This window comes from Panthera tigris, chromosome F2 (genome assembly GCF_018350195.1).
Source record: "Panthera tigris isolate Pti1 chromosome F2, P.tigris_Pti1_mat1.1, whole genome shotgun sequence".
Taxonomy (NCBI): Eukaryota; Metazoa; Chordata; class Mammalia; order Carnivora; family Felidae; genus Panthera; species Panthera tigris.
In genome coordinates, this window is record NC_056676.1 from 51,471,327 (window position 1) to 51,486,393 (window position 15,067).

The 15,067-nt window shown below is 40.4% G+C and overlaps 1 protein-coding gene across 3 annotated transcripts in view; it reads right to left on the bottom strand.

Moving 5' to 3' along the window:
- The window catches only part of ABRA (actin binding Rho activating protein), a 38,499-nt gene continuing 23,432 nt past the window's right edge, over positions 1–15,067 (bottom strand). Inside the window, exons 1-2 of one of the 3 annotated variants that reach the window (XM_007075830.2) lie at positions 8,435–9,075; positions 1–601 (exon numbers count right to left, since the gene is read on the bottom strand). In XM_007075830.2, the coding sequence (XP_007075892.2) occupies positions 124–601; positions 8,435–9,075 (1,119 nt within the window). In that variant the 3' untranslated portion in view covers positions 1–123. Of the gene's footprint in view, positions 602–8,434; positions 9,076–14,039; positions 14,077–15,067 lie in introns of those variants that run through there. The other 2 variants (XR_006212960.1, XR_006212959.1) reach the window with 2 other exon arrangements.

The window sequence follows — 15,067 nt, forward strand, 5'->3', positions numbered from 1 at the left end:
TTTATGTAAAAATTGTTTAATATTTACTAGGTCATTACAGAGCAGTTTGCATTTTAATTCTTATTACATTACATTTAGCATTAAGACAACAGTGGGTCAAGTCTGGCTTTTGTTGTTGAAGGTTCACTGGAGTAGAGTAATCACAACATGGTCATCTCGGCCTTGCCATAACATCTCTCCTTCAAAGTCAACCAGTCCATGCTTCCTGGCACGCATAAGAATGCCCACTACTTTATCTGAAATACGAACGTATCTGTCAAAGAGGTCTCCAAAAGTAACCTGAATCTTGCCATCTCGTCTGTGGTGGGCCATCGTGCGGATGATGAAGCACATGTCCATGATCTCTCGGTAGATGTGCTCCTCAGCTCGCTTGGCCCTTTCTGCAGTTTTGGTTCCCTCCTTGGGACGGCCATAGCCTTCATCTCCCTTGTGCAGGCGGGTGGACATGGCCAGCTCGTAATCAAATTCCTCACTGAAAGGATTGAGCTTCTGTGTCTGTATGTGTTCGTCAGCCCATTGTTGCCATCTCCCTTTCAGGTTGTCCACTTGGCTGTATTTCCGCTGGGCCTTGCAGCTGAGTTTCTCTGTAAATCTATTTGCCCTAAAAGGTAGAGAGGGTGAAGGATCAAGACACTGATATTTAACATCCAAGTGTTGTTTTCTTTTTGCATTTCCTACCCATATGCATCTTAACGTAAGTCTAATTTTTTCACTATAAACAAAATATAATCACAATACAAAAAATTAGAAATGAAAGAAGAAAAATTAGAACGGTCACACCTTTGTTCTTTATTATTATTTTTTTTCAAGGATAGTTGACAACCACCATTGTTCTTATTTTGGTATACCATAAAAAGTATTAAACTCTATTTCAGGGAAAAAGCTTCCTTACACAAATATAATGTAAATATGTGTGTCTTAACGTTGTATGTTAGTAACATTTTAGAACTGGAATCATATGAATATATTAAGAGAAACCACTTTGTATAGGAATTCAGGAACCAGTTATTTTCCCAAAACAAGGCTTATTATACATATAGCACACGTATATTGTACTACTTACTTATGTATATATGTTCATATATGGATTTTTAGGAGAGTGTATTTATACTAGTATCAATGATGTGCCACGAATTTTGGAATATCAAGTTGTATAGGTAGAAGACAATAGGTAGCAATTGTAACATTTATCGAATACTTGGTGCTGGCATTCTTCCAAACACTTTTTATTAACATTCCTATGATCATTCTAGGAGATTGGTACTACTAATCTCTCTCCACAGATGAGGAAACTGAGGTCAGAGGGGTTAAGCAACTTGCTTAAAGACACAAAACTGTTAAGTGATAGTGCTGGGATTTGAACCAGGTCTGTGTGTCACTACTGTGAAACACTGCCCTAAACCAGTGGCAAAGGCAGTATTCAAATACCAACTGTCTGAGGCTAAAGTCAATATCCTTCCCACCGTGCAGTGATGGTACTCATCATGGGGGGTACAGTGTCTAATAAGTAGATGATTTATGTTTCAGATATGTGTGTCTTCTCCTTGCAATTTGGAATGCATTTTCTTGTGATTAAAAACAGCATTGGAAAGCGTAGACCAGTAGTATCGTGAAGGTACAGGCCCAATTTTAAAATAGGTAGTTTATCTTTAAAGGATATCTCTGTCTTTTCTGTATCTCCAGTCTCCTAGACTCTTTTCTCCTAGGTCTCTTTGTCTTCACAAGGAAACTCGGACTGTCTAAAAGTCAGAGATTTGTATTCCTCATTGTCACGAGTGACCCGCCCTTCCTTCTCTCCACTCCCCAAGCGCCCTTATGTCTGGAAGCACTGGGATGGGTGCTGTAGAGCCTCACTGAAGTTGCTGGCGTGAACCGCAGGCCTGAGCTAAGTGGCCCCTCCTATCCAAGCTCTCACAACTCTCTCTTCAAAACCCAGCTACAGGTCAGATGTGAGTATTCCTCACTGTCCAGTCTCACTTCCTGAAATCTGGTTATCCCAATGCAGGAAACTCCCAGATGTGGGTAGGGAGACACAGGTTACTTCTAGCAGCATAGTTTTCAAGAGAGGAATAACAACCACTAGATGGCGAACTTTCACTAATTCCCATGCTTTGTGTGTTCAAAACTATGTTTGCTGCATTCAGTTTCTTTATTAAAACAGAGCCAAAACTAGGGATATGCTGATACGTATAACACTGTTATTCTTTGTAGCCGTGTGGACAAAAGTATATGACAAAGTTAATCTGGCAAAAGCACATAAAAACAGTACACACAAAGTATATAACAAAGTTAATCAGGAAAAAGCACACAAAAACTGTATACACAATTATTGCAATTTTTAAAAATCACATATGTGTGGAAAAGTGCTAGGAATTACACCACACTGAAATGGAATGGATTTCCCTCAGCCCCCTGGTCCTCACCATCACCTGCCTCTCCATAGACTATCCCTGTTCAACTTCCCAGAGTATGGACTGCTGGATCTTGTTATCAAATGAGAGCAAACATTAGAACCTCCCCTCAGAACCATGGCAATCCATGACAGTCATAGTCTTCAATAACAAGCCCAAAGCCGTCCTAACATATAACCAAAGCTCACACCTGATTTCAGACTGGGTCATCCTGCTAGAGAAGAGACTTGAAACGTCTCAGAAGAAAGTGAAGAGTAGCATCATTTGTTAACTCCTACAAATGTTTCTCAAGCATCAACTGTACTTCTGTCCTATATAAGAAAATGTAATACAGTAGTCCACCCCTTATTCATGGTTTCAGTTACCCGCCGGCAACCCCAGTCTGGGAGCACAGGAGCTTCCTTCTAATGAGTCATCGGAAGGTTAGCAGTAGCCTAACACTACATCACGGTGCCATCATTCACCTCATTTTATCATCTCACGTAGTCACAGAAGAGTGAATACGGAACAGGAAGATATTTTGAGAGACCACATTCATATAACTTTTATTATACTACATGGTTAGAATTGTTCTATTGTGGTTAATGTCTTTGCTTAATTTTGTAAATTAAGCTTTATCATAGATATGTACGTATAGGAAAAAAAATATAGTATATGTAAGTACTTTCTGCAGTTTTCAGTATCCACTAGAGGTCTTAGAATGTATCCCCCACACGTAAGGAGGGGACTCCTGTACATCTTCCCTGTCAGGTGCTTTTGGGCACTTCGGCATCCTTTATTAAAGTAGCTATGACACCTGGTGTGTGTCAGATACTGTTTTAGGTGCTCACTGGATATTCAATAATGAAAAAAAAAGACAATAAATAATCACTGAAAGATATTCATGAAAATAATGAGACTAATACAAATTTGAGTATATGGTAAAATTCTAACTATATAAAATGTGTACACATCAAGATGAAGAAATCATTAGCGTGTGCATAATTGAAAATAACTGTTAGTATTCAGATCCAGTTTTTTTTTTCATTTTTTTAAAAATCATCTTTCATGTTGGCATCATGTTGATTTTGTAATTTAAAGAAAGGGAAAAAAAAGGAAAATACTCAAATTGACATCCAAAGCTAACTTGTTCAAACTGTGTGTTATATGAGTCTCTGATTCCTTGATGTGGGTTTTTTTCCCCTCTAATTTTCAACTCTGTGTCTTTAGGGATAGGGTTGATGTTGGTGAGGTAATAAATCTCTGAGGAAGTGAAGCATTTATCTTCTAAAAAAGCACCTCCTAATTCTTAATGCCCATTTGTTATATTGTCAAATTGTAATTCCCAATAATCGGACAGAAGGAAAGCAAAGAAATTGGTCCAATAAGGAAGAATTAGAAAATAGGCAGGTTATAAAAGATGAAGTCCTAAGAGAAAATATACCTTAACGAGGTACCTTACCTTAATTGTCTTTATCTTATAAACGTTCTGTATTGTTATTGTATTTCCAATTTTAAAAAAGCCTGAAAGTATCATGTTTAAATCAGGATTAGAAAATGTTATACCTTGAATATCCTCTTGGTCAATGAATATAAGAAACAATATACTTGCTTATCCTGTTTTTGTTTTCAAGTAACAATGAGAATAATAGTTTAGATTGAGCTTCAGAAGTACAATCTAGTATAAATTTATAGAAAGCAAAGCAATATTCAAAGACTGACATCACACCCATATTTAGGATAGTAATATTTAATCTAAACTTGCCTTCTTAGTTTCATTCTTAGTAAACAAAGTTTCTTACAATCAACAAGTATTTCCCTGGTCCTATTATGTGCAAAAGTAACTAATTCTACTAGACATTCTAAGCATTCTCATTGGAAAGTGTACATTCTTTCACTGAAATAAATTCTGAAATTTATTTATCTGTCAGCTTTAAAAATGACATCAGTTCGAGGGTTCCTTTCTTCTGTGAATGGGATATTCAGCAATATAATGAGAATATAGGAACCAACTGTATCATAGGTTTTATCATTTTGGAGTAACAATTATATGGGTAAGTTATTAAATATGAATAAACCCCATGGGAAATAAAAGTCTTGAAAGGCATATTTCAAACTTAACCAAGTTCACTGACACTAGAAACACTCTGGTAGGTGGCCTTCACCTGCACCACCAAATGATGCTTCAAAACGCCGTTGGGCTTGGAGGTGAAGTTTTCTGGTCTAAGTCTTGGATCTGCCTGAAGAAAGCAGAGATCTGCTCTCATTGCCCCACTGCAGAGTGTGACTCTCCTGCAGCCGAGGGGGCATCTCTCCTCTTAGCACAGCAACATTTCTCTGTCAGGAAAGCAAATAATTCCTTTCCGACTTCCCGGGAAAGTGTTGCCAAGAATTTGCTCCTCTGTAAATTGATTCGCTTACTCCTCTCCACAGGAAGTGTAGCCAGTTTGATTAAGGGAAGCATGCATTCACGGGGTCACATTTATCTCTTTCTGTCAGCAATCAGATTTGAGAGCCCGGCCTGTGATTCTTCTTGCAAATTGGCAACTGTCCTCAGCGTCCATAGAAAGGGTTCCACGCTCTAGAATTGGGGTCAATAGCAGAAAGCCATACTTTGGCCTCTGTTTCTTTTTTTTTTTTTTTTTTTTTTTTTTTTTTATTTTTGGGACAGAGAGAGACAGAGCATGAACGGGGGAGGGGCAGAGAGAGAGGGAGACACAGAATCGGAAACAGGCTCCAGGCTCCGAGCCATCAGCCCAGAGCCTGACGCGGGGCTCGAACTCACGGACCGCGAGATCGTGACCTGGCTGAAGTCGGACGCTTAACCGACTGCGCCACCCAGGCGCCCCTGGCCTCTGTTTCTAATAAAACCCTTCAATATAGTTGTACCCAAACCTTACACTTTGGGTGTTATTAGGATTCCATTAGTTAAGCTGACACTTTGCCTTCCATTTTATATCTTGAGTCTGTTCTCTACTGAGAGAATTGGTAGATTCTCAGAGAATCAGTGGTTAAGAACATAAGCTCTGTCATCAACCTTCCCAACTTCATCACTTACCAACTCTATGATTTGGATACATTTCTTGATGTCTCTGTGTGTCAATTCCCTTATCTATAAAATGGCATTCTGATGCTCAATTTTTATTTTTGCTGAATGTAACTTGGCAGGGAGGATAAGTGGATATTTGGCACTTTTGTACAGGAGATCTCACCATTTTTGTATTGGTGAGGGATGCAATTCCTTTTGTCTAAAGGAGCTGGACCAAACAAGTCATGTAGCCGTACAATCAAAACACTCAGTATTTTAAAAATACGGCATAAAATAGAAACCATTTTCATAGGTTAGCAAAACTCTGTTAGTAAAGAATATCTCTACTTTTTACCAAATCTGACTTATTCATTTTTATTATCTATGAAACATCTTGACCACCAAGAAAATTCTTTCTACTTAATCCCTCATGATACATAATTTGCTCCCTATTGGTGGAAATGGGTAATTAATGGCACTTAGGATTAAGTGAACAAAACCCCCCCTTCATATAGGCTTACTCAATAATGCCACACTCATTTCTCAAACAGTATTTGAGAGTCCCATCAGGCTTCTGCTGTAGTTTTCTGAGCACAGCTAGGATTACTGCTGACATTAAGAGATGCTGTCTCTGCATAAGACATTCTGGTATCCTATGTACTCCAAGACTGAGAGAAAGGAACCAAAGAAGGAATGAAGAGATTTAATCCCACTCTTCCACCCCAGCCCTGAGGACCAGTCTTCTGGTGTCCTGTAGGATTGGGATTACCATGGCTGGGCCTTCTTCTCTGCTTACAATGCATACAACTTATTCACGAGTTCCTCTGGGTCCACTGCTCTGCATATTAATATCAAAATAACTCTATGGCTTATGTCTTTTATTTAAGATGAGGACAGAGAGGATTTGCCAAAGTAACCATGATTCAAACCTAATTGTCTCTTATTCAAAGCTTATGCACCTTCCCATCACACTAAGAAGGTGTCCGTGTACATGTCTGACTTTAGGAACTTGTGAAGGGTCATGTATGTGAGTCCTCACTTCCAGGTGAAATAGTTTAGAGTCTAGTGAAGAGGGTGGGATTGGAAGCCAGATTGCCTACCTTCAAATCCCTTGGGCTGTACACTCTTATACAAATTTTCTACTATGTCTTTGTCTTATGCCCCCATCTATCAGATGTGGATGATAATTATACCTACCCCAGGAGAATATTATGAGGATGAAACGAATAAACATAAGAATACACATTGACAGGTGCCAAAGAAGAATACATGCCTGGGAGATCGATGCCAGCTGTCACGTTCCTACCTCTGGCCAATCCAAAGCGTGCTGACAGAAGATCTTCATTGTGTCATCCTCAGTCTTGATTCTGTTAGGTTCTAGTATTCCATTTCTAGCACATACACACCCACACCCAAAATCCACAAGGCCAGAATTAGACTGTGGTTCCATATGTTCTGGTAGAACAATTATATCTGATAACGAATTTCTGTATGAACATGAGTAGAACACAGATCCAGATCTCTTCACACATCCTCAAGGCCCCGCCTGAGAGCACCGTGTCTGCTTTCAAAACATTGCATTTGGAGACAGGCACATCTCAGCTTTGTCACAAACTTGCTGGGTAAACTTTCCCTTCTGAACTTTAGTGCCCTGATCCCTAACATGGGATAATACCTGCCTCAGAAAAGGACAAAGCATGTAAAATACCCGTGGCACACATTAAATGCACGAGGGTTGTTACAATTATCTAGATGTGCCATTTCACTTTTCTTGAAAACATGGGATATTGTAGTCCTCTTTCAAAATGTCTTTCAAGTCACAATCTGTAAGACAGTTTTTTGTCAAACCAGGTAATCAGGTTTGTTCTTTACCTTATTTCATTAAATGTAAAAAGCACACCCACACATCTAATATTCCAAGAGGGAGTCCGTTGATCAGCATTCGTCAGAGACTTTTCACATATTTTGATATTCTACAGTTGTGGAGTGAGATATCCAGACTTTCTACTATGTGCAGGTGGAGTGTCTTGAAAGACAGCATGTCTTTTTTTTTTTTCTGTCTGAACAAATGTATCAGTTTGACTCAGCGTGTATGTCTGAGTGTGTAGGTATGTATATTTGAGATCTAAATGTTTTTGGATTGTGGTATTTTAATCACCTGGCTTTAGTAGCTTGTCTGTCTTTGTTTACCAACAGAACAAACTTTTTCTGAAACGTTGAAAAATTTCCAAATAATAGAATCTATATGAATAATAACAGCTTTTACATATGTGGCCGGTACTGTGCTAAGGGCCTGGCAGCCTTAATCTTGTTTACTTCTGCCAGTACAACAGACTTTATCCCCTAAGGTTACTGTTGCTATCATTTTACAAAGAAATGGGTTTAGAAAAATAAACAGTGTGTGTGCATGTGTTGAGAACATTTAAGATATACTCTCTTAGCCACTTTCAAGCATGTAACAGTGTTGTTAACTATAGTGGGGGCGGAGCTGGAACTTGAACTTGGGTCTGTCTGACTTCAGAGCCTACTCTGGAGTTAGATAGCAGCCTCCCCACCTGTTTACTGGGTCACAGAGACCTCTGCCTGGCAGGCACTCTCTAGGTAGATGTGTCTGCTGATAACACTACAGACTGGTTTGAGACCAGGGAAAGGTTTGCCCGCTGTACCAACAAGCACTGTTTCGGCAGAGAAATAAGTTAGTTTGTTACTCATCATAGAATGTATTTTAAAAAATGTACCCAAAGCAGACAACCTTCTCTGGTGGCTTTATCTTTGTTGAGGCTAAGACTTGAGTAGCCAGTTCAAAACAGAAAGCAGAAACAAAATAGTACAGGCCCTCGACCCCAAGGCCCATGTGTAGCTGGGCACTGCCCCTTTAGTCCCCACAGGACCTCACTGCCCGCCCAGTCTTTAAGATTCTCATTCTAAACTTGGTAGCATTTCCCTGCTCTCTCGGTCCCCATGGCTGGTCACGGCTCCAAGGCAGAGTAAGGAGCTGAAGGGGGCATTCACTTACTGGGAAGGCAATGGGCGTTTGATTCTGATGGTGACCACCTGCTCTCCGTCCTGCTCGGGCCTTTCCTCGGTCTCCCCTCCGTAGCCGCTGTCCTCTGTGTCTATGCTATCACTCCGCCACTGGGGCTCATCCCGTCCCATCTCTTTCCAGCCTTTGGTCAGCTCGGACACCAGGTTGGCGCACTTTCTCCTCCGCGTCGGGGAGCCATGGCTCTGGAGGATTCTGTCAATGTCATCCTCTTGCCGCCCGGCTCCAGGCATGTCACCGTCCTTCTCGTACCTGTGGCTGAGGTGGCTGACATCCCCTCCTCTCTCGTAAGCTTTGCTGACAATTGTTTTGGTCACCTCTCTCCTTTTGATACGAGAGGCTTCAGCGGCTCCCTCTGGCTTTTGGGAGGGAGACTTCGGGGCGCTCTGAGCTTTCTGGCAGGGGGCGGGGTAGATCACTGGCTTAGGAGCTCGGGGTGCGTCCTGGGTCCCTCCCGGCTGCCAACCTGTGGGCTCTTGGGCCTGCCTGATGCTGTTCTCGTTTGCCCACTGCTGCCAGCCTCGGGCCAAGTTGATAACCAGGGTGGCTGTGCGGACCTTCCGGAGGGCATGCTTGGCTGGGCCCTCCTCTCTTCCCTTCTCTCCCAGAGCCATGCCACCCTTCTCTTCTCTGCCGGTAGCCCGGGCACTGGCTGAAGCGACTGTCCACCTGTGGAGTGCCTGAGATTTAAATAGAAGCAGGGTGTGGGGGGGGGAAGAGTTTGGTGACCGTGGAAACTATGTGAAATATTTCTTGCCAAGATGTGGTGCCTTCCCCGCGATGGTGTGCTTTTTTTAAACCCTGACGTCTCCAGTTTCATCACGGCAGACGGACGTCTCTGCTGGTAAAGGACAGTGATACGCACTCCCTTTCTTCTCAAGTGCCAAGAGTGGAAATGACTAGGTTTGATCATGTGCTCAGCCCTATGTTCTTCTTGACCTTAAAATATGGTCCTACCATTTATAGCAGCGTAAAATATGTGCACAAATTGTTCTAGGAATATTATAGGCTTGTTCTCATTTAAATCTCAAAAGGGCTCTTGATTAGTCCCATTTTATAGAGAAGTACATTGAAATCTCACTTCCTACAGCTAATAATATCCGCGATTCAAACCCAGATCTGTCTGATTCAAAACTTGTGCTTTTTACTCTAGTTATCAAAGATCCTATTACCTTTTTCTTTTGTCTTCACCTCTATTTGATACAGACCTTATAATCACCTCCTCCAACCTTCATTTTCCAGATGAGAAAACCGAGGCCCAGGTAAGGGGGAGACAAAGGGCGGGTTTTCCAGTCCCAAGCTTGAATTGTTGTATAGACAGGTCATATTGATATATAAGACGATGGTCAAATTTTTGGTCCAATTTTTTTTTAAGCTTTAAATTAAGTCCTACACACACACACTGACTTTCGGAAATTATTATTACAAAAAATCTTTTCAAATATGTTGAAAAATATTTTGTTTCAAAAAAGATCATTTAAAGACAAAATAAGTGAATGCTATCAGAAGCAAACCCCGCATGACCTTTTGTTTTTAATAACATACCCTTCCTTTAGGTTGATGTAGAAAAAGCCATGCATTCGATTCTTGGAACAAAGATTGAAATACAGTTTTTAAAAAAGGACTAGATAGATAGGTCATTTGGAGAGAAAAAGAACCAGATATGAAGTGTACTAAACCAGATAAAATGCTCAGAACTCAGCACTGAATAATTTCTTAAAGTAAGACAAATTGAATTTTTTCTCATACAATAGTCTATAGACTTCGGAACTGTATCCTTTCCTCTAATCAATATTGATTGAGAATTGCTGCCTAAGAGCATAAAAAAGGGCATGAAAGTCAGTTAATTCTAATGGTGAGACAAATTTATTTAAAAAAAAAATGTTGATGTCAGTTTTTCATCATGTAGGTCATTTACCTCCTAAGATTAAAACAATTTGGGAGATGATTTAATACTCTACCTAGAAATCTGTCAGATGTGTACTCAGAGTTCAACAGCATCTGATAATGTTAACGGAGACAAAATCTTTCTTGATTAAGAGGAAATTGGATCACAAGGAAAAAAGACTATTACAAATCAAGATTTAAATCTGAGTCTGAAATTTCTGGCATGCTTTCCCGGAATGTAGATACACTGCAGACTGGTTCCCGTTAGATTCCTTTCACCCCACTTGGAATGCCCTTGGGAAGAAATGGGGTTCTTTAGAGATGCCCATGAGCTTAGCCCAGGATCAGGCTAATTTACAACTGTCCAGGGAGTTTTTCTGCTCCTCTGTGCACACCTGCTCCACGTTCAATTCTGATAGAAGGAGACAAAGTAGAGACCATAAAATGTTATTGGAGTTTCAATATTAACAGGCTTTGCGGTCCACTGCCTGGGGCTTGGGGCTGTCAGCAGATGGTCTTGGCAAAAAACAGAGGCAGCTCCCAACAGAATCTGGTCATTCTTTCTGAGATCTCACTTCGGCAACTGCGGCCTGTGGCTCTTCATTCCTACATCTCCAGAAGAGAGTGTAAAATTTTTGTTTCCTTCTTATGTCTACTTTGGGCATTCCTTCCCTAGAGCAAGTTCTGTATGCTACCTAGTGTGCATTTTATAAGAAATGTTCTATCTTCTTTCTCAACCTAGATCTAAATTCTTAGGAGTTCAGTATTCTTCTATTGTAATAGAAAGTGCAAAAGAAAGGGAGATAGAGTCTAAAAGATAAAGATATAGTAGAAAAAGCAGTTTACAATGTGAGCTTCCTATGAAAACATGAGATTAGAAACTGTAAGTGAAGGTTTGGAGGTGATTAATGAAGTAATTACCACCTAAGAAATGTGTCATAAGTGTGAAAGTGTTTTGAAACTATATTCGTTTTTACTTGATTCTTATGGGCAATCCTAGGGAGGGAAGGGAGTTGTCTTTATATACTTCTTTGCATTATGCACTTAGGAGTCAGGTAGGACCAACTCTCATTATCATCTGTATACTTTTACTCAAGACTTCAGAAACCTACGTTTGCTCAAAGCTTTTATGAAACAATAATTTCACTGATCCTTTATACATAAACTACTAAGTCCTTTAATCATTCAGTTTCACAAAAATAGGAATAAAAAGACTTCAATACAGAACAAAAAAGAGCTTCTGATTTCAAGTGAATTTACTCAGTGTTCATGAAAGGTATATAATGGGCAAAGCGTGATGATAGACAATGTGGGTGAGGGTAGAAAGCTGAGCAACACAGAGCTTACTTTCCAGGTTTCCCAATCTAGCCAGGAGAACACATATATACAACTGTTTTAAAAGTTTGGGGAGAGCTATATTAGAAATATAAATAAAGCTTAATGGAATGATCATTGAGCAAAGGGTGACTGCTTTTATTGGAAGAACTTCACGGAAATGGTGATCCTTTATCTGTTTTTTTTTTCAAAGATAAAGAGAACCTTACCAGGTGGAGAAAGGGTACTCTGATCTGAAGAAACAATGTGAACAAAGTTACAGAGGCATGAAGATACACGGTACATGTAGAGACCTTCTAACAGTCCGGAGTAGAGATCACAAACTCAGATGCCTGCAGAGTCATACAGGTCACTCAAATGTGTGAGGTGAGTTGGGTTTGGGGGTACAATGTGGGGTGGTGAGACCTATGGGCAACTGGTGAAGTAATGTTTCAAGAGAAGTAGGAAATGTGGATTTTTACATGAACTCTCCCAATTCTTTAAATGGTAACTGTTAAGACACACACACACATGCACACATTCACACACACTAGTACTGGGTGAACCAACGTGGTGTAGCATGGGGTGGGGTTGTTTATGGGCCCTCAGTTTATGAGTTTGAGAGAAGAATATACAGTGTCTATAGGGTAAGGACAATGGCTAGGGAACAGTAGGGCAGGCCTTTGAAGAAGTAGTCAGAGCTACATTGTGAGGGAATTGGTGTTTTATCATATGGGACTCATTGCATCACTGAAGTATTTTAAGCCCCATGCAATCTCAAATTAGCATTACCAAGTGATGAAATCTAGAACCAGTGAAGTGGGATCTGGATTGGAAAAGATAAGACAGGATAGGAAGACTTTTTTTTTTTAAACATTTGTTTATTTTTGAGAGACAGAACATGAGCAGGGGAGGGGCAGAGAGATAGATGATCAAATCTAGAACCAGTGAAGTGGGATCTGGATTGAAAAAGATAAGACAGGATAGGAAGACTTTTTTTTTTTTTAAATAAAAAACGTTTATTTATTTTTGAGAGACAGAGCATGAGCATGAGCAGGGGAGGGGCAGACACAGAATCCAAAGCAGGATTCAGGCTCTGAGCTGTCAGCACAGAGCCCGACCTGGGGCTCGAACTCACAAACTGCAAGATCATGACCTGAGCTGAAGTCGGACGCTTCACTGACTGAGCCACCCAGGCGCCCCAAAGACAGGGAGACTCTTTACAGGAGTTAGTAAATTAATCTTGAAAAGAAACACACGAGGATCTGAAAGATTTGAGAGCCACTGAGGGGAACATTCCAAAGGACATAATAGGGACCAATTAATTGCTGTGGGTGATGGGTGTCAAGGATGATCTAGAGATATCGATTTAAATGATGAGTGTGAGGACATGATTTTAGCTAGGAAAGAACAGGAGAAGAGGAGGATTTGTGGTAAGAAGGAAAAACTCCATTTTGCAGTGAGGAAGCTCCGGGGCATGCCTGTGGAGATGTTGAGTAGTGAGGGACCAGGAATATGGACTCTGTGGTCAAGCAGAACCCAGTGAAAATCTGGGTTCTGCTGGTTAGCAGGGTGACATAGGCCATGTTATTTAGTTTCTCTATGATTCCGTTTCTTCATCTGTAAGATGAGTATTATCAGGGCATCTACCTCATAATGTCAGGGTGAGGATTGAGTTAACACACGTAAAGCACTTAACACCATGCCTGGCACACATAAGTCCTTGATACATGGTTATTGTTATTCATACCTTGATGTTGAGTCAAGGGGTTAGAAAACTAAAGCTCCTTAAATAATTCTGTTCGATGAAGGACAGGATTAATACCACATCCATGGCAGGGGTCAGTCTTCAGATGGGAGGGTCAAGCGGGGTCACTTGTAGGGACTGGAGGCTGTAAGGGAAAGCTTATTTATAGTGTTTTATTTTAAGGTAATTTATAGTGAGGCTTTTAAGGCAGTGTCTAAAAGGTTTCCCTCAGCATGATGAGGGTCAGATGAGGTCTCAGTTATTTGGTAGTGATAACGCCATTGAGTTCAACTCTTCCCTGGAACCTCCTGGAATATAGAGCTCAGTGGTTTACAATCAGTGAGAACCACACTAGAATCTCAAATCACATTGGGATCACCTGTGGGGCTTTAAAAACTACAGACGGTAAAGTGCTGTATCTAGAGACAGGTCTTGGGTGGAGTCCTGGCACCACCGTAATCTAGCATACCATCAGGGTTGAGAACCAAGGTTCCAGATTTTAGAGTACTGTGGGTCCAGCAGACACTCACCATATTGACTTTAAGGGCACAGTGACCAGTAGCTTAGGTCTGGGTTCAAATAGATTGCTTTTACATTCTGGATCTTCTTTCGGAATCTCCGTATCCTTGCAGAGTTCATTAACTTCTCTGAGACTCAATTGCCTTGTCTGAAAATGGCAATAATTATTACTTCCCCTGTGTTGCTATTATGTTTATACAAGATGAAGTCTCTGAAGCAGTTAGCCTAATGCCTAGTACACTGTATAAGAGAACCACATGGAAGCTTCGTATACTGTCATTTACACTGTTACTGAGGATAATGATGCCATCTTCTAAATAAATAACTTAGATTCATAGACTACATATCAAACCTCAGTATGAATAATGCAGTATAAATTTTTACATTGTAAACAATAACAATTTTACATATATTTTCGGAGACTAAAGAAAATTTCAGACAACAAATGTCACAAGACCCATTATCAAACTGTAGTCACATGAATTCAGAAAGCAAATATGTAAGTGCTTACTATAACTAAATCTGAACTAAATCTGTTTGTTATTTATTCTACCTTAAAAAATACAATCTCTTGATCCCATATCCACTCCATTTCTCCACTCCCCCTAAGTAAAACTCCTTGGAAGAATTGTGTATGTTGCCTATCTCTAATTCTGTTTCCTGTTTTCTCTTGAACCCAATCCAAACAGGTCTTACCTTCACAATTTATTAAAACTATCCTTGTGTCACCAATGACTTCCATAGTGTTCAATCTAATAATCAATTATTAGTTCCAAAATACTTGTTCTATCTGCTACATTGGACATGCTAGAATAGTCAGTCAATCCTCATTCATATATTTTCTTTACTTCTGGAAACAACTCTCTAGGTTTTCCTCCTACATCACCACTGCTGCCTCTCAATCTCTTTTGCTGGTACTTGCTCTTCTCCCCAGCTTCTTAACATCGGACTGTGCAAGGCTCAGCCTGGGTCCTTTTCCCTGCTCAATCTATACTCACTTCCTTGGTGATCTCAAGGTTTCGAATGCCACCTCTATGATGACAATTCTCAAATATAGACCTCCAGCCTGACCTGTCCCTTGTACTCCAGGCTTGCACACTCAGCAACATGCTGGTCATCTCTACAGGATATGTGCCTAA